Source organism: Harpia harpyja, chromosome 2, assembly GCF_026419915.1.
Source record: "Harpia harpyja isolate bHarHar1 chromosome 2, bHarHar1 primary haplotype, whole genome shotgun sequence".
Lineage (NCBI taxonomy): Eukaryota > Metazoa > Chordata > Aves > Accipitriformes > Accipitridae > Harpia > Harpia harpyja.
In genome coordinates this window covers 44,444,552-44,464,735 of record NC_068941.1, presented here as the reverse complement: position 1 = coordinate 44,464,735, position 20,184 = coordinate 44,444,552, and the positions used below count along the sequence as shown (strand labels likewise).

The 20,184-nt window shown below is 34.4% G+C and overlaps 1 protein-coding gene across 4 annotated transcripts in view; it reads left to right on the top strand.

Moving 5' to 3' along the window:
• FSTL5 (follistatin like 5) overlaps positions 1-20,184 on the top strand; it is a 343,245-nt gene that overhangs the window by 177,736 nt on the left and 145,325 nt on the right. For all 4 annotated transcript variants that reach the window (XM_052778379.1, XM_052778370.1, XM_052778387.1 and 1 more), the window contains exons 5-6: positions 6,833-7,029; positions 18,128-18,248. In XM_052778379.1, coding sequence (XP_052634339.1) covers positions 6,833-7,029; positions 18,128-18,248 — 318 coding nt within the window. The remainder of the gene's footprint in view (positions 1-6,832; positions 7,030-18,127; positions 18,249-20,184) is intronic.

Sequence of the window (20,184 nt, the reverse complement as noted above, 5' to 3'; positions counted from 1 at the left end):
GCAATTTCGGTGGTTTCAAATGTTCCTTTATCTGTTAGGGCTACAAGTAAGATTACAACTTTCATGCTTTGTCTATAGAGACTGGATCTTGAAAAATAACTAAATGGATGAAGACCTTCAAGTTATCTCTTGTGTTATGTTTGAAATTGTATTGAAATCAGACCATATATCTAGTGACTTTTTCATCCTGTGTATGGGGATGTATATAAGCACGTGAATGTGTATGTGCATATCTATATTTGTGTGTGTGTGTATATGTATGTTATCTTGGATTAATTTTTCATTTGTGCTCCATGGAATATAATTTGTAATTTTGCAGTGAATTGTTTTGGCTGATTAGATTATTCTGAATATGTTAAAAATGCATGTAGAAGATTAACAGTAGACGTGCTGCTTATCAGGTCTATTGCATTTTCAAAAATCTGATTTATGTTTGTATCAGTTTCGGAATACTTAAAACTGTTCATATGTGGTATGGTCCACTGAAAACTAGTTGCTGCTTCTGGGAGATCCAAAGTTATTTTAATTTTGAAGGAAAATGGCTTTGTGGAAACCATTTGTGCTATATAGATACAACTCAGCTCAAAATCATAAAATATCTCAGAATCCAATTGTATCTCAGCGGCTAATGACTTTTGTGGAGATAGACACTCCATAAATATTAATGATTCGATAGCTCTCTGACATAAGAGTTGTTGCTGCTATGTAGATGGAGATGCTAAGGCAAGGCAAGGTTAAAATGCCTGTATTAACCATGAAAGTGGTGAAACAACTGAGTACAGGAATCAAATGGTTTGTCTTTATTGCATTTTTTTAAAATGATATGTTCTTTCTTTCCTTCTCTGTGTGTACGAGTATTTTTCTAAAAGCTATGTTAGTACAAAAATCTGATATCTGAATTTGGATTTAAGGAGTGACTTCTAAACTATTATCTTAGCTGATTCCTTAATATTTTTCTACTAGTGTTAAGAATAATGTGTATATTCGTTTGCCAAGTTTTCATAAATCACTAGTTAGTTTTGATATATATCTTTCTCTTGCAAATTAAGTAAGACTTAAATTGTCAAATACAATTTTTTCTCTGTATTATGGGCAAATATCATCTATTCAATACTGTCTAGGAGGACAATAGCACTCAAAATCTAACTTTCAGCTGTTTCCTAGGTAATGGAGATGCAGTTGCAAAACTGTTGTACCGAATGAAAGGAAACAGCCAATTGTTTTCACTTTTCTACTATTATTGAGTTTGAATTAAGTAAACCCTAGGACTATCACTACTTCAGGAGTTACAAGATACGGGACTGGAGAATTGCACTTTGATTCCAGTGTGTTTGTTTTGCCACTTCCAAGTTTCTGCATACCTTCTAGGTTTGCACAGACAATGTCATAAGACTTGTAAAATGAATCATAGCAGAGATTTTTGTTTGGGTTTTTTTTTTTATAACATCTGTGTAGTAGAATTGGTCCTTTCCATGAATGAATCGAACAAAAAAACCCAAGAAAACACAAAATTTGCTGTTACTGCTTTCTAGTAATTTTTCAGAAATTAACTATTTATAACTATAAAACTAACTATTTATTTGTGTAGGAAGCCTAATTCACAAATGGAAAAAAAGAAGTACTAGAAAACTGAATTAATTTAGTAAATTATGCACAAAGTGGAGGTTACTCTTTCATGTATGTAGATAATTATATAGAATTTAGTAGATCTTTTCAGAAGTAATGTAATTGTAGTATATTCCCAGTAGTTTGTCTTTCTCAATTACGTTAAGCATAAATTACTTTTCCTCACTATAAAGGTTGTCATACTTAATCCCCATTTACCATTTGTGTGTCATTGAGACAACTATTTCACAAGTAATGCTTACTAAATTGGGACATAAATAAAGCAACTCTAAGTTTTTCTCTGTGCTGCTACTCCAGTCTGGGGGACGACTCCTGTAAACAGAGCCCCATTCTTGTAATTTAAATATCTGCTTCACATTTCCTCGAATTTTACAGTAAAAGGCAGTCATGACAGCGAGATAAGACGGTGATTTGTTAATGAAACTGTGCATTGTGTTGACTAGCAGTGTCTCATTGTTTCCTTGTGATCCCCTTATCTGTCGGTTGCATCCATCAATTATTTTTGTCCTTACGTTCAAGTCTATGGAGTCTTTGGTGTAAAGACTACTTTGAATTATGTATAAAATGAAAATGTTTTAATGTAGTATAGCTGTGTAAACCTGTTTTACCACAAATGGGATTAGCTTCAATCATAAACCAAAGGTTCATCTGTCACCAGCCTAAAATCTATTGTTAGAGTGCATAGTAAGATTTAAAAGGTGGGTATTAGACCAAAATATAATAATTCTATTACAACAGATTATTTTGCCAAACATAATGAAAACTCAAGTGGTAATAGAAAAAAAAAAAGCATGTAGATTTTGGGGTAGAATTGCTATACAGTGTTCAGGCTCTTTTTGAAGAGTTTGTTACCTGCACTTACATAAGTATATGTCCGATAAGTAGCAGACAATGCTTTTCTCCCTGTTCTCGGTTTTTTTGCTGCAATTAAAAAAAAAAAAAAAAAGAACTTTCTTCTCACCAATTTCTTAACTAGTGTTTGCAAGTGATAGCTACTTTTATTTACATGCTTACTTTTTGTTATAATAGCTAAGCATATCACCTAGTTTTTCTCGGAAACATTGGAGATTGATATTCTTAATGAGTATGATAAGGTAGAGGAACAGGAAAGGTAACTAACCATTCATTGTGTGTAGCATGTACCCTGTCTACCCAGACCCCTGAACATCTGTGCTCCTCCCAAGATTTATCAAATGAATATATTTTACACTGTGTCAGAAGAAAAAATAGCTCAGCTTATTTTTGCATTACTTACTATGATATGTCATGAACAATACCAAAAACACTCCAAACTCTAGGGCAACAGAAACCAAAGCATTTCTTTGTAATGGGGTTTTTTGTTTTGTTTTGTTTTGTTTTTTTAACGTCATTTTAAGGTACTGCAGAGTACTACCAATGCGCTTCAACACCTGAGTATTATTCTCCCCACCCTTATATGCAAATGATGTCCTCATGTGCAGAGACGTTGACATCCTTTTCAGATAAAGGGATAGGGGAGTATTAGTTTCATATTATAGAGAACTGTGGCAAAGCGTGGTTGCAGGGAGTATGAAGCTACTGTTGATAAAGCTGTCTTTTATATGGATCAGACTAACCTATTTAGATAAGTGAGAAACAAAATAGCATCTCTTTTAAACCATAAATGATGGCCAACAGAGATTTTTCTGCAAGGTGTTAACAGTATTTTCATCATGAGGACTAGCTTTCAAACAAGTTAGTGAAGCACTGAAAGAATCACACTGGGCTCTAGCAAACATAAAACCCATACACTAGAAGCCGATGGACCATCACGGCTGGGACTATAATCAGTCAGGTTGATCTGTAGAGTGAGCAGGTACACACTGAGATCAAATTACAGCTATTATCTTACAGACATGGTAAAAACAACCCCATAAAGAGGATAGGCTTTAACACCATTATTGAGTATATAATAATCATGTGCTGAAGATGGGTTGTAGAGACATGAAATTATTTTGTGAACTGTATTCACCTTATTCGCAGCTGGTTTTCAACAAACTGCCATTGTGATTAATGTTTCAGTATCTATAAAAAAAGCTTCTTTTTAGATAATTAACATCTTCTTTCCTTAATTCTATTTTCATTAATATTAAAGAGATTAATAATTTCTGTTAGTAATTAATACAACATATTGATAAGTTTGAGCTACTTTTCAGGTTAAAAATATTTCTAAAGGACATCACAGGAACAGGAAAAATAAAAATGAAAAGTTATCTTAGTGTAGAACACCTATAACAGATTTTAGCAACCTGTTCTCAGGAAATTATTTTTCTGTTGATGGGGTAATATAAACCGTATATACACTAATGCAATGTAATTTAAGATATTTTGTTGACACTGATGTTGTGGTAGCTGTACTAGGCAGACAGTGTGACTAAAAGTTTAACAGCCTTCTATTCTTAATTTACGAATGAAGTTTTTCTACAAGAAGTAGTCAAACTTGTGGCAAGAGCAGTCTCTGATAACGTTGTATTAGGCAGCATTTACTGTTTATATTAAAAAGAATGGTACAAATATTTTTCCCTTCTGGAAAAATGTAAAAATAGTTTATAAACATGTAATATATAAGTACTCTTATATGACTGTTATGCTAGTTTCAGAAGTTTGTGCTATGCAATGGAAAGTGTACAAAAAAGAAATGCTGTAGTTCTTTCTTTTCTCTCTGAATAGGTATTGTGAGAGAATACATTAGTTCATCATTCCTTAAGCTTTAAATCTAAAGTGCATTAAAATGTCTTTATTGGACTGTGATTGAACTTGCTTTAAAAGTTTTTTCCATAAACTCTGTTTATGGAACTAATTATTACAATGCTTTTCATGATCATGTGATACATAATTTTTTTTCTCTAAATTTACATTACTTTGTATAATGTCTCATGTGGAAATCTTTGTGCAACCCATGCAAATGTTGTCCCTATTTAATAAATAATCTTTAATATTCTAATGAACATTAGCATCATTGTTGTCTTTGTAGAGGTGAGAACCTATATTGAATTCTTGATCAATCATTAAAGTGAGAGACATTGTCGTGTGCGTCAAGGAAAAAAAAACAATTGTCAGTGTGACTTTTTTGTTCATTTTCCATTTTCTTTTTCTAACTCAGACATGTAGCAACTCATCAAAAACACTGTGAGAAATCCAGGATTTAACAGATATTATTAAGAAATAAACTGCTTTACTTATGTTGCATACTTCTAAGGTAGAAATATCTCTTTACAGTTTTAGAATTGCAGAAGGAGAACTGTTTGATCAAAAACAATTTACAGGTGATAAAATCTGGACATAGTAACTAGGTCTGAGCAGCATAGTATCTAGGAAATAGGATTTGTCTTTCCCATCCCACCAGGAGTAAAGGTAAAATGGTGTTAGACTTCAGCTGCACCAGAGTAAAACCAAATTGTCTCTCTCCGAGGATATCACAGCCAGAAGAGTTATCTAGGGGAGGCAAAGATGATACTTGCTTTCCTGGCCCAGTCTTTTGGGGTTCACCCAAGTGAATTAGAGTATATTGAAGTTAAGTCCTCTCTTCCTTCACCACCACCTGGAGCCTGCATCCATTCAGATGCAAAGCTTTGCTCACTGCAGCTCTAGAATAGCTAAGGAATAAACATGTTTCCCTACTGAGTATTTCTACATTAGAACCCTGAAAAACAGTCACATAGAACTCAACTCTTACAAACTGTATGTCCTCAATCTCCGTGCCTCTGGCAGGTGAGGACAAATATGCAAATACTACATGTAGCTTAGGCTGTCAGTTAAATACAACTTGGTTTTATTTATTTCTGTTACTTCAGTTGGGATTTTCAGATAGCTACATAACAGGCAGTGGCTTTTAGAAGAAAAAAAAATGAAAAATGCTAGAATGGTTTTGATTTCTAAAAACATTTTGTTTACTTCCACATTTTAACTTCTATCGTAGAAGTCCTTCTCTTCTAGATCTGAGTCTTGCTAGGATAGTAAGAAGCATTTAGGAAGTTTTTTCTCTCTCTGCCTTAGGAAATGGTGATGGAGGTGTACATAGTGGTACAGTCACCAAATAATGCATATACCATTAAATACACCAAAATAATAAACTCCAGTGTCATATATGTAAATCACACATTTCTTAAATGGGATCCACTTGCAAAACAAAGCAACTGCCTGAGCACTTTCTGTGAGGTAAATAATTGTTCCTCATTAATAATTGTATCTTCATCATAGCATCTAAAAAGAAGAATGGAACATAGCTTTCTTTGCTAATCATCGTATTGCTCTAGCCTTGAATTCACTACTTGAATTTAAGTAGTAGCTAACTGTAAATACAAATTTGTAACAGATACATGGTATTTTGCTGGTCCACATTGATATATGTCATCAAAAAACGTTTGAAATACTAAGGTTATCTTAATAAAAACAAAAACTTCTAAACTGTTTCTCTGTTCAATTTAAAATATACAGCAACAGATACAAAAGAATACCAGACATACACTATATTGTGCCTTGGTTTAGAATAAGTAGTGACTGTAATCACTGTACGTAGGACAGTTGCTGTAGCAATTTCCTCTTTATAGAAGACTTTAAAATTAAATGAATAAACTAGATCTTGTCAAAGATATCCTTTCTTTTCCTCTGGCAATCCCACCTTCTCTTGTTCAAATAAGTTTGGTACGTCCAGTAACTGAAAAGGTAGAGCTAGCTTATGAACACGCAAGTGTAATTTCTACTTTCTGAAGTCAAATATTATGAAATATATTCTTTATATTCTTTATAATGTATAATTTTCTATTATATTTGCAGATTTTGCTGCATGTATTACATTGCAGTATTCACATTATGAAAGTTAATACAAAATGCTTTACCAAAGATAACATTTTAAAAAATCTTCAGATTTTCTAGAATGATATAAACGAAAGAAGTACAGGCTTGGAAACTGTTAAAACTTTCCTTAGTTTCCATACGCAGAAAATTTTGTCTACAGAAAGTATCTAGAAGTGCAATAATTTTTTGACATTAATTTGAAGACCAGACAAGGAAATGGTATGGATCAAACTACTACAGAACAAATTCCGTACCTCATAAAGCAACCTGGTTGGTACTGTTACAAGAAGTTAATACTCTCTGCTTTTCCCATTTTTTTTTAAATTTACTTTTAAACTCTTAATAAGAAATCAAATTCAAAATAATCTTGTGTTGTGTATTTTCTTTTCAGGGGATAAATGCAAACCTACTGAATACACCCAAGTGAAAAACATGTTACTGGATCTACAAAATCAGAGATACATTGCACAATCAAAAGATAAAACCATTGATGAGAAAATGGCTTTAAAGAAACTTCTTGTAGATCAAATGTTTAATTATTTTGATTCAGACAACAATGGACTTGTGGACACTAATGAGTTATCTCAGGTAAGATTTAGATTTTGTTTCCATTAGCACAGTAGCTATTCAGTTCTCTTTGTCAGGACCTACACACATAGAATATTAAGTCTTAGCATGCTTTCACTTTAGAAAATATATGTGAGTCTCTGAGGTGGAAAGCTTAATTCAAGGAGTTTTGAAAACCTGACTTATTCAGAAATATTGCAGTGATTATTCAGAAATTTGAATACAATGCTGTGGGATATACCTTAAGGGGTTAGAACACTATAGGTTGCTTTGACCATGAGTTGTTTTATTATCCACAGCGTGCTGTCCTAAAGTCCAACTGTATAGATGTATTTTAGAAGTTGAAAACAATTAAAATCATATTTCACTTCTGTAATATTAAACAAGTATTATTGCTTGATACAAGTTAGGACTGGAGAAGTACAGAAGTCATCTTCGAAAAAAAGTTCATGGTAGTCTCTAAACAGCAAGCTTCAACTAATTACATATCTAAACCAATAATTGTTGCTCTGGTAGGCATGACAGCACTAGCTTTAATCTACCTAGAAGAATTAACTCTATTATGGCAAATGTACTTTGATTTACTAGATAATGTAGAAGTCCATGTTTGAGAAACCTAATCGTGCCTGAGCTATATTAATGAGTCTAATACTGGGCATCGTATGTTTTAACTTGTGTGGCAGTGTTAAGAAATATTTACAAGTGAACAAATAATACCTAAGGTGTTAGGCTGGGGTTATCATTTCCATACAGTTAACTTCTAAAGTTTTAGTGGCAATTTCCAGGACCAGAGGCTGCATGCAAATATAGGCATAATTTCAAATAATAATAAATCACTTGTTTAAAAAAAAAAAATTAAAAATATTATTTTTCTGTACTTTATAAGATTGGGTTTTCCTGCTGGTTTTTAAACTCTTTCAGAACTTCAGCTTTCAAGAGAATTTGGTGCATGTATATATTTTACAAATAATGCCTTTTATATGAATATACTATATGGATACATAACAGATATAGATATGCTAATTATATTTAATGCTTATAGATATATATCACTAACACTGGAAACAATGTGAGTGATTAGTGCATTGGTTGGCAGTCTAAAGAAACTGAATTTTAAATCCTTCTTTACTTTACTACTTGAAAATAGCTTGACTTTGTTGCCATAGCCCTCACGTAACTACTGAAAAATAGTTGAACACTTTTGCCACTACAAATCCATTATCTAATTAGCAGTGAATCATGCTCTTTTCATTAGAGGAGCTGAAGATCAGTATCAAAAATATTTTGCAGAATTTCCAGGTTTGTATAAAGAAACGATTATTCTCTATTCAGTTGGTACAAGTATACTTTTCCTCTTTCCATTGTTTATTTGTGGTGTTTTCAAACATTCTATACATACTTTTCCCACATACTTTTTTCTATAAAAATGAATTTATAATGGCAACTATAAAGTAATGCTTTTTCACAAGTATGGAGATAGGTCAAATAGCCTTAAAACTCAGACATGGTGCTTTGTGGTTTTGCTAAAATTCATTGCAGAAACATAAAATTATTCAATCTAAAGAATAATGTAAAATAAGTTCATTGTTAGTGCTGTGTGGTTTATTTTTGTATGTTTTGCAAGAGACACAATGAACTAACCTGTTGCCCTCAGAAATCATTCTTTAGTCAGTTTGAACAGAGAAGAAAAAAAAGAGAAGCTATACCTGTTTCTCATGAAGCCTTGATAGCAGAAGCTTCAGCTGAGAACCTTTGTCTCTCTTTCATATGACAAAAGGAAACACTGAATCGCCTTTGTGAAACAGAATAGTGTGCAGCTTTGCAGTTAAGAACACAGCTCCTGTATAATCTCAATCTTTTCCTTCATCTGATGAAGATTTTAGCCTGCATATTTACTGAAAACAAACCAAGTATGTGACTCAGTTCTCTCTGAAGACTTAAAACAAGACAACAAATTAAAAGAACTCAGAGCAATATCTTCAAATAAAATGCATTGTTTTTCACAGCATTATCTTTGATTGTTGAAAACTTGACACTTTTTTTCATCCTCCTGTGATTTAGCCCAATGAATGGTTTTTGTTCTTGTTGAACGTAAAAGCTTGATAAATCAAGATTGTTTTGCAAGGTGGGATTAGACTCTTGCTCTCTTCTGCCCTTAGTATATATAATAGCTATCAGTATTTCTAAAAATTGGAATTGCTGTAGTAGGAGAAAAGAAACAAAAAGACCTCATCTTGAATACACTATCTAGAAGGTATTGATTCATAATGCGAGAGGTCCCTGCCACTGAGAGAATGCTGGGCCCATTAGCTTTCTTGAGAATGTGATTAGTGAGGGGGAAGGGGGTTGGTGGTGGAAGAATGTCAGAAAGGTCTCTGAACTTCCCCAAGGCTGAATGGGAGTGTATTGGGTTTGAATAGCAAGCTTTTGGTATTGGGGGGATAGGGGGTGGGGGTGGGGTGGCGGCTTCTATGAGAAGCTGCTAGAAGCTTCCCTGATGTCTGACAGAGCCAATGCCAGCTGGCTCCAAGTCGGGCCCACCACTGGCCAAGGCTGAGCCCATCAGCGACGGTGGTAGAACCTCCGGGTTCACATATTTAAGAAAGGGAAAAAGTTGCACAAAAGAAACTACATCTAAAGGGAGGAGTGAGAACATGTGAGAGAAACAACCCTGCAGACACCAAGGTCAGTGAAGAAGGAGGGGAAGGAGGTGCTCCGGGCGCTGGAGCAGAGATTCCTCTGCAGCCTGTGGTGAAGACCATGGTGAGGCAGGCTGTCCCCCTGCGGCCCATGGAGGTCCACGGTGGAGCGGATATCCACCTGCAGCCCGGGGAGGACCCCACAATGGAGCAGGTGGATGCCCGAAGGAGGCTGTGACCCTGTGGGAAGACCATGCTGGAGCAGGCTTCTGGCAGGACCTGTGGCCCCGTGGAGCGAGGAGCCCACGCTGGAGCAGGTTTTCTGGCAGGACTTGTGACCCCACAGGGGACCCACGCTGGAGCAGACTGTGCCTGAAGGACTGCAGCCCATGGAAGGGACCCATGCTGGAGCAGTTCATGAAGAACTGCAGCCTGTGGGAAGGACTTGCATTGGAGAAGTTTGTGGAGGACTGTCTGCCATGGGAGGGACTACACGCTGGAGCATGGGAAGAGTGTGATGAGTCCTGCCCCTGAGAAGGAAGGAGTGGCAGAGACAATGTGTGATGAACTGACCCCAAACCCCATTCCCCGTCCCCCTGCGCCGCTGTGAGGGGAGGAGGTAGAGAAAATTGGGAGTGGAGTTGAGCCTGGGAAGAAGGGAGGTGTGGGGGGAAGGTATTCTTTAAGATTTGGTTTTATTTCTCATTATCCTACTCTGATTTGACTGGTAATAAATGAAATTAATTTTTCCCTAAGTCAAGTCTGTTTTGCCCGTGACGGGAATTGGTGAGTGATCTCTCCTTGTCTTTATCTTGACCCACAAGCTTTTCATAATATTTTCTCTCCCCTCTCCAGCTGAGGAGGGGAGTGATAGAGTGGCTTTGGTGGGCACCTGATGTCCAGCCAGGGTCAACCACCCACAGGGAAACATTATTGTGCTCTTGAAAATGTTCTTAGGATTAGGAGAATTTTTCTCACCTGTGCTCACACAATACAGCCAGAATTTTGAACTCTACAGACCTGTCATAAATAATAGTGCCTGTCTGCATTTTAAGTTTAATCATATTAAGGCAATATGAAAAATAACATATTTGCTGTAGAAAACAACAAGGACTCCTGAAGTTAATTTATGTTCACATGAATATCGAGCTTCAGTTTTTAGTGCATCTTAAATTTTACATCTCCTCAATCTTGCTGTGCAATGAGTGCAATCAGGCTCTTGGATTGCATTTTGTTATCTCATAGGTGTCCATATAGTCATCCTACCTAATGTAAAATTGAAATGAATCAGCTGGGGATTGGAAATGGTGACAGCAACAGTCCAATTTTTATTGATGTATTTTGGATCAGAAATTATAAGGTTCTTGCATTTGCATCTTGATGTGAGAGAAACGAATATTCCTCTCCAGAAGAAGCAAAAATAGTGCTTTTTATTAAAAAAGCTGTTTCAAATAGTGAGAAAATTTTAATAAAATTTTTCAAGTATTATAACAATAAATTAAAAATTGGCAGGCTATTACTATTTTTTTCTTTTATTTGAACAATTCTGGTATCTGTGTATAATTTTTTTCATGTCTTTGTAGTCTAATACAGAATTACAGTTAAAAAATAATTATAACTCTGTTACACACTGTAAATGTTAGACAAGGTAGTCTGTAATGAAGATAGAAAAGTGGTGGTGTGATGTAGCTCCATGCAGGCTAAGTGAACATTTTTGTTCCTATATGTATTCTTCTCTGAGTTCACTGCTGAGCCTAACTCTTAATGTTCTAGTTTCCAAATCCTATATTGGCAAGTGAGATGTGGCTGGATTTTGAAAGGACTTATTGATGAAGTTAACCTTTTAGACCACTCTGTTCTGAGAGGTAGGTACTAATCAGAAAGAGTATCTACCCTTCCAAAAGGGTGGACTATGAAATTGGCAGAATTTTCATCATCTTCATCACCTCTGGTCTAACATAAATGCAACATATCTGCAAGATTTCTAATAAACTGGGGTGGTTCCTTGAAGAGTTTGTTTTGTTTTGTTTTTAAAGCACTTTGAAAGAATTTAAATGAATCCAAAATAAAGGAAGATAATTGATTCTTCTGGTTAGCTATGAATATTCAGTTGTTAACAGACTCACTTGTTTATCTATTGTCTTATGCAAAACCACATTGGAATTTAATACAAAGTTATAAATGGAATGTCAGTGTTTCTATCACTGTAGACTGCTTGATTACTCTATATTGTTGTTGCTGTATAGAAGAGAAAAAACATCAGAAGTATTGTGGGGATACATGGGAATAAAATGTGTTTTTCCACTGATGAATGCAGTTATTCCTGTATGGTGCAATTGCCATTTTATAAAGAGCAAGCCTTTTCTGGTTTCCATCAGCGAAAGATACATAAGCTCTAAGAATACTTCATTTTGCTCAACAGCAAAATTCAAGTTCCTTCTGTGTGTGAAAGTGAAATAATCTATACTTGATTAGACTTAGAGCTGTTTTCCTTGTATTTATTTCTTATACTAGTGAGCTAAGAAAGCAAAATTTTATAGAAAAGGGAAGTGACACAGTCTAAAAGCAAGCTGAATATATAATATTAATTATAAAAAATTTTCCTGTTCCTTACTTATGCATTTTATTTTGATGTGTTCTCAGTGTCATTTAATTCCAGTTAGTGAAACCAAACAAAAACAATTAAGAAACAGCCAAATGAACTACTTACTCTGAGGAAACTGTACTAAATTCATCATTGTTTCAAGGAATGATAAGTGGAAGTTATGGGAACTACTGTAAGATTAAATATGCCATTTTCACATATCAGTTTAATATGCTTCAATTACAGGTGACATCAGAAATACAGATCTCTCATAAAGTGTAATGAACCTTTGAATAGTGTCACATATCCATGTATGTTTGTAGATAAATACAGAAGTGTGGGTGCGTGTATATGTATATATAGCATCTTTACATAAGCATCAATTCAAAAGTTCTAACATAAAATGTACTAAAAAATAAACAAATTAAGTAGAAAATTAAGTACTATTGTCTATATGGCTATGTGTAGGTATGTGTACTTCCCTGTAAATCTCAGGAATATGCCATACCTTAGAAGAATACACTCTCTGTAGATGAGTAGAGCTGTATCTATAAACGGCTTGGTTACTATATATTATCTTAAAAAAAAAATTAATCTGAAGGAATTATACACGTAATTGGTTTGTTTAATACAGCATTATCAATTCTTTTAATTTCCACAAAGTTATACTGCTGTGGAAGATGGTGGAACAAGGTAATTGAACCCCCTCGTGCAGTCAGAATGAATTTGGAGCACAAGTCCCCCAGTGTTTGGTGTTTGATGTACTTTAGATCAAGCACTGAGTGGTACTGTTGTGATGAGAGATACTTGCCTTTAGGAAAGGTGAACACACATTAACTGAACCATCATATTCACTGTAAAGGAAGTTTTTGTTTGTAGTTTTATTTCTGTAGCATTTTCTTTGGGGAAGTACATAGAGACCATCAAGCACAGGCAAGCAAAAAACCACCGACTAACAAAATTATTGGTAAGGTGGACTAATAAAGGAAATGTTGTGTTATTTGTGATCTAGTTTCATAACATCTGAAGACTTTTCTTTGGCTGTCACAAATCAAATGGAAATGAATGAAACAATCTATTCTGACATGCAGTTTGTCATTTTTAATCAGATTACCTTTCCCAGTCTCCTAAAATTTAGAGTAGTACTGACTAAATTCCTGAGAGTTTTTGAACTTAGCTAACAGTATGCTGTTTCATGGGAAATAAATAATTGTGTGCTATATCTTTAAAAAATACAATATTTTCCAAATACAAATCCCTCCTCCATGTTTCAAAGACCATTCAGTTCTCAAGGATAAGGCTCATGGTTTAGAAAAGCTATATTTTTCATTTGAAAATTTAGTTAAGTTTCTACATTTTCAGTATTCATGGGGTTTCACAATAAGCCATAAACAGAACAGCAGTTTTGCTGTATGCTTCACCTTTTACCTGTTCACGATATGTAATACTTTACTGTCTTTATGAAAATGTAAAGTAAAATTTGTGAGCATAAATATTTGTGAACATTCTCTGGTATGAATTTTCAACTCAGAAGTCTGAAATCAAATAATCCCACGTATGACTTGTATGGCACAATCATAAAATTGTGCAGATTATCTTAATCGGGCTTTAACCTTTATGGTAAGAATTTTGTTTCTAGCATGTGACTCACTAAAAACTTTGCCTGTTTCTATCCTGCCTCCCTAACTAATTACTGTCTGTTTAGTTTAACCAAGGAGTAGACCAGCTGGGTTTAAAGAATTGGCTCAAGAATCAGCTTCCTTCAATTTTACTCTTCTCTCCTCCATGGACAGAGATTAATAGAATTTAAAACTTAAGGCATGCTGTTAGATCATCTATGATACACCATCATCTAATCTAACTTGTGTATCATAGACATGGAATTTTATTCTATTTATCCTGCACTTTTAATTAAAAACCTTAATGTCTTGCTTTTGGCTGAAGCAAAAAAGCTCTACAAGGAAGTGTGCAGCCTTTATTTGAAAACATCAAGGAGAACTTGAGTCCCAGGATTCAAAGTTAAGTGTTCCTGTAGCTTTTCCTTTTTCGTTTCAGAGGTGTTATTCATATTTCCTGTCCTATTAACTTTTGTTTGCCAAATTGAAGCATCCATATTTATTTTTTTCCTCTGTGAAAGTACCTATTGAATGTGATATGGTCAATTCTTAGTATCCTTTTAACTGCCACCCCCCTTCCAAAAAAAAAAACCAAACCAAAAACCCAAAGCCAAACCCCCCAAACCTATAAAGATTGAATTTTCTCATCTCTCTTATTGTAAAGTGTCTTCAGCAGGCTTCTCATTACTTTTATGGATCCTTTCTAACTTGAGAAGTTCCCTTCTAGCTTCTCAACATTAAATTTTAACATGCGCAAGTCAAAACTGAAAGTTGTGTTTCAATATCAGTCCCACCATTGCCTTTCTACCCTGAGTTACCTTGTTACACTTCAAAAAGACATACTGCTTGGTTAGGCTACAGAATGATCCTGGAATTTGAGACTTCCTTAGCCACAGCAAATCCTGCTTCTTTTTCAGATAAATTGCTTTCCAGGGCCCATTTATCCTCATTAAACTATGGTCTAGGTTCTTATTTCTAGATGAATGACCTTATATTTGGCTCTATGAAAACACAGATCCTTTTCCTGAAAACATGTAACTATGTCATCCATTTCATTCCATATGCTGCCCTGTCCTCCTCATTATTATTCACCTCAACATTATATACCATCTGCCAGTTTTATTTTTATATTTATTTTTAAATTATCGAAAAGGATTGGGATGAGACCCCAGACTTTCAAAATCCCACTGGATTTTTTCAGCCATTTGATGATTCCTTACTGACATCTATTTTTTAGGTTTTGCAATTACTGACATTATTATTTGCACAGTATATGCCTTATTGATACTGCATAGTATTATTTTTCTCTTGTAATGATGTGGGATGTAAAATTAAAAATACCTACAAGAAGCTATTAAGTTTAGCAAGCTGCCTTTGTAAATTAAATCCCTTACAGAAGTAAAAGAAAATTAAAAACAGGGTTGTCTGACAGGCTGCATTTCCTAGAAGATGGTGTTAAAATATGATGTTGTGATAGCATTTAGAAACACAAAAAATATTCACAGTCTTTATTTGTGAATTTCACTGTTTATTTCTTGAACCAATACTGACATTTTTTTCTTGCTGTGTTTGAATATTTGCACTGTGTCATTATATGCCCACTTATGGAATTTCACTGATATGTCAAGATCTGTTAAAAGGTAATGTCAATAAGAAAAAGGTCTCCTCAGCCGGTGAGTTAGGGACCCTTGTGAACAGGCAGTTTGATCGTGATGATTTTAAAATGCTTGATGCTAACATGAGTTGCTAAACAACTTCTCAGCTGGCTAATGTCTTGGTAAGTAGTCAGCTTTGCTTTGCTAGAATCTCGTATAGGTTGTCATTTAATATCGCTGTCAGTCTGATCTGACTGCAGGCTGCTACAGAAACAGGTAATTTTTCAAAAGCCAAATCCCCACACCCTAATACCTGTTCTGAGTCATACCTCTTGTGATAGAATATTAATCTCCCACCCCTTCAAGAGAAAAAAACAACCAACCAACCAAAATTTCCACAAAGATTAACTTTACTTTTGATCAGAGAGTTGATCTGATCCACAGATCACATTGCAGAGTTGGGAGATGGCTAGATCCAGCACAGGAGAATTCCTATTAGGTAAAAATTAGAACAGCTCTTTTAGTAGCAAATCACAGATAATTAAGATTAATCATGATATGAAATCACTTCTGTACCTTCTAAAATCTGTCCTTATGGACATTTTTGGAGGGTTTATAAAAAACGAGTGAATTTTCCAAAGAACCCTAAAGTATATCACCAGCATAAAGATGTCTATATATAAACAAACATTGTAATCAAAATTATGGGTTTACTGAAGATAAAAATTAAATAATTGCCAGGAAGATAAATCATATCCATAGCATCATTCTTGGAAATATCTCAATCTTTCCAGCTAATTTTTTTAAATTATTATTATTTTTATTTTTAACAAAATTGACAAATTATAAATGAAAAGCATCATAAGGCAGATTTCAACTCAAAGGATTGAAGCTGAGAACACTAATATGCAATTAAAAATGTGGTACTATAGTGGCAAGTGTTGGTGGGCTTTAACAAAGGTTTTATTGCACCACCTTAGGTGTAAAGTTTAATTCTTTTTTGTACAATTGAAGCTAGCAGGCACAAGCGTTTTAAACTATTTCAGACCAACTTTTATGAAAAGCAAGCAAAGCAACAATGCCTCTCACCCTAAATGTTCCTTTTTCATGAACCAACTGTGATTTTCAGCACATTTCATGGCCTTGAAATCTCAAGAGATTTCTTCTAGACTGAAGTTTTCACTACACACCATTATATCTTTAGTACTACTTGTATAACTACAATGGGCTTAGAGTTGTTTATTTTTCCCAGGCTACATTTTTGTCCTTTATGTACCAGCTGTAAGATCCCACAGTTTCATTTTTTCTTAATTCAGTTTAATGTGAACTTAATAAACAGGCTTTTAAAGTATAAGAAGTAGCTAGCACTAATATTCAGGTAATGTAGTATGTATCTTTAATTAATAATAGGTAAAGCTGGTTTTGTGGTGATTTTTCTTATCTTTGTGAATGGTTTTTATATTTTCTAATGTACTGACAAGGTTATTATCTTTTATAATGCTTTTATATTAATATATAAAAGATAACTTCTGGTAGGGTAAAATGTTTGTGTCCTTTCTCTTTGCTCTAATGCTCCTTTTATTCTCTATTATTTGTTTAGATATTTTGTATTTACACGAATAACTGAATGCATTCCTTTCAATTCCTGGTGATTCCTTTGCAGAGCAACTGAAACACAAAAGCCTTTGTATCTTCTGTTTTTCAGAAGCTATCGTATGATAATACAAATGTAATGGTTTTGCAGTTATTTTGGGAGACAGGTAGAGGGTAGGAAGAGTAATTATTTTTACAAAGGAATGAACTATAGTTATATTCATTTTTTCTGTGCCTCGTACAAAACTTTAAACTGTGCAACATTGCAACACGGAGTTGCATTAGGTTTGGTTCTTTCAGTTAGGTGATAGTGTTTTTAATACATGCACCTTGTAAAATGAGAATTCTGAATGCTTGTGGTTATCAACCTCTTAAAAATTCCTTGGATGGAATCAAGGTACATGTCTACAACGTATATGGACTTTAAACCAAAATGGTGCACAAATTAAAGAACATTTCTCTGGGAGAAGTTCATTGGAGTTAAAAATCTAATAGCTATTAGTTACGATCTATTTACAAAAGCTTATGTGCCCCCATTGAGACAGAAGCCTTTTCAGGTCAGCTACTTTTATAACAGGTCTTTGGGAAGATAATAGGCTTGTCAAAAGCCTGTAAGAAGTTGATACAATTAGGAGGGTAATAGGAGTTTATTTTAGGTATTTTTGAAAATGTCTGAATTTGGGTTTTGTGGTTAGGAATTAGACTGAGAGAAAAAAGGCATTACGTCATGTGTACTTGGGAAATTATCTAAAGTATATTTGAATGTTTCTTAATCACCATTCCTATACATGTAAAGTAAAATCAGCTTTAACATTCACAGTGTCTTTATAGTGCTTCTGTCTATCCCCATTATATATATTCTCTATATATTCTCAAAACTTTTGTGTAATCTCAGTGAGTCTGTCCTAAAGGTATTAACTTCTAAAACTGCAATAAATAAAGTAACTGGAAATCCCTGACTTTACACAGTTGCAGTTCATTGCCCCACAGCAACCTTAAAATGATCTATTAAATGATTATTAGAAACAATTAATTATACCAGAGAACTCTAAGAGCTCAAATGTAATTTCATGGTTATAATTTTCTTGTCAGGTAATAAAACGGGATGAGCTGGGCAAGGATCTGTCTGACTGCTCTCTGTTCGATTTGCTGAAATATGATGATTATAATAGTGACAAGCACCTAGCTCTGGAAGAATTCTATAGAGCTTTTCGTAAGTACAAAGATTACCCTATTCTTCTTTCAGTTTTCTTTTCTCTCTCTTGCTTTGTTTTTCTAAAATGGTATTTTTTTTATTCTTAATTCTTTATACATCCTGATGCTGAACTTAAACAATGAGTACAATTTTACAGTCATGATATAGTAGACAACTTCTTAGCAGAAATCAAATCCATTAGTGTCCAGATTTCTGAGGGATTTTGGTAATGGAGAATTACTAAATAATCTTTCTTAATGCCAACATACATTGATAAGTCTGTGTTGCGCACAAGTGGGAAGTAGTGTGGTCAGGATGTAATCAATAGAACCAAAAAAGCTACACTTCCCCACACCCTGTATTTATGCATGCCAATAAGACCATTTCTGACAAACCCATCAACAAATGTACAACTTCTATTAGGTGCCTTATGTCTTCACAGGACTTGGAGAGAGATATAGATTTGTTGTGTAGTTTTGCCAGATATTTGTTCCCTTGAATGCCAAAGGTGACTGGGGATAAATGTGTACAGTACATACGAACGTCTTGACCAAACCACTGGGGTATGGGTCAACATGGTAGTGACTAGCAGAAAGAAGATAGATGCTGAGAGCTTTTATATGATATGTTACATGCAGTGTAAGATACATCCATACATTTTGTTATATCCAGATCAGAACCGGTGGTTTTTACTCTTAATCTACCTCATATCTAAGACCGAATCTTGAAATCTGACTTTGGTTTCAATAGCTGTTGCTCCACATTCAGCAACCTGGCAGCATAGTAGATAAAGTTTGTGCTCAGCTCTTCCTATAATTATAGTTCGATTATGCATTGGCTAGTCCATTAATGTATCTTCATTTTGAGTCATTACAGCCTCCTGCTTTAGTCTTCTTGTATTTTATCTTTGGACAACTGACAGCTCTCAGCCACTTTAGATGATGTCAAAGGAAAAAAGATCCAAAACTACTTATAGACTTTAAAACTAAAAAGTAATGAATGGGTATTAGGAAAAAAATGGCTGCATGGAAGGCAATAAGAATAAACATGAAATTAATCATCAAGAAAGACTGCCTGAAACTTTCCTAGTTTTGCCCATTGAATTCTATTTTTATTTCCCTGAAAGTCTTTCAGAAAGTATGATTTTGTGATACTGCTCAGCTAAACGAATGGCTTACTGCTCCTAAAAAAAACTTGATCCTGCTTCCTGACATTATCTGACTGCCTTTCTTGCAGTGTCCTGACACTCAGAGTCTCTCCTCTGAGTCACTTAGGAGATCGAGAGGGAGAGAATGGGAGATGTTAGGACTTTGTGGCAGTGACATAAATTCATCTGTACTACCAAAACACTTGGAAATACCTTAATTTCTTTATTAAATGTTGTGATGTAAGTCTGACTTACCAAAACATAATTACATAGCATCTATAGAAATGTACCCATGCATTATCTACCATTTTATGGATAGATATTTTACATGTAGATCTTGATTATATGCATAGGTGTGGAAATATATATGGAAGCATGTAGGATCTGTAGCAATCCAAGAAGGTTAAAGACATGTTTAAAACATTAGCATGCTGTTTGCAAACACTGAAAGCATGTGTTAATGGAAACATAACATAGTTCTTCCAAGTAAGACTTCAATGTGCCTCTGAGGGACTATTTTGCATAGTTGTAAAACTCCAGACAAGGATAGCTTTTTGTTGTGTATTTTTAATGGACTTTTGAATAATGAAGATCATTTCCATATGGTATGTTAAGCATTGCCTTAATAAGAATGATAATGGAAACATTAATTTTCATAAAGTTAGGAATTATTCAGGTTTCTTTGTTGCAATACAATAGCGGAGAAGACCCTTTTAAAACTATAGGCGTATCTTGCAAGATGATTTCTAGAGCAAGATTCATTCTACTATGTAGGGTTTTTTAACAAACTGTCTACATATTCATTAC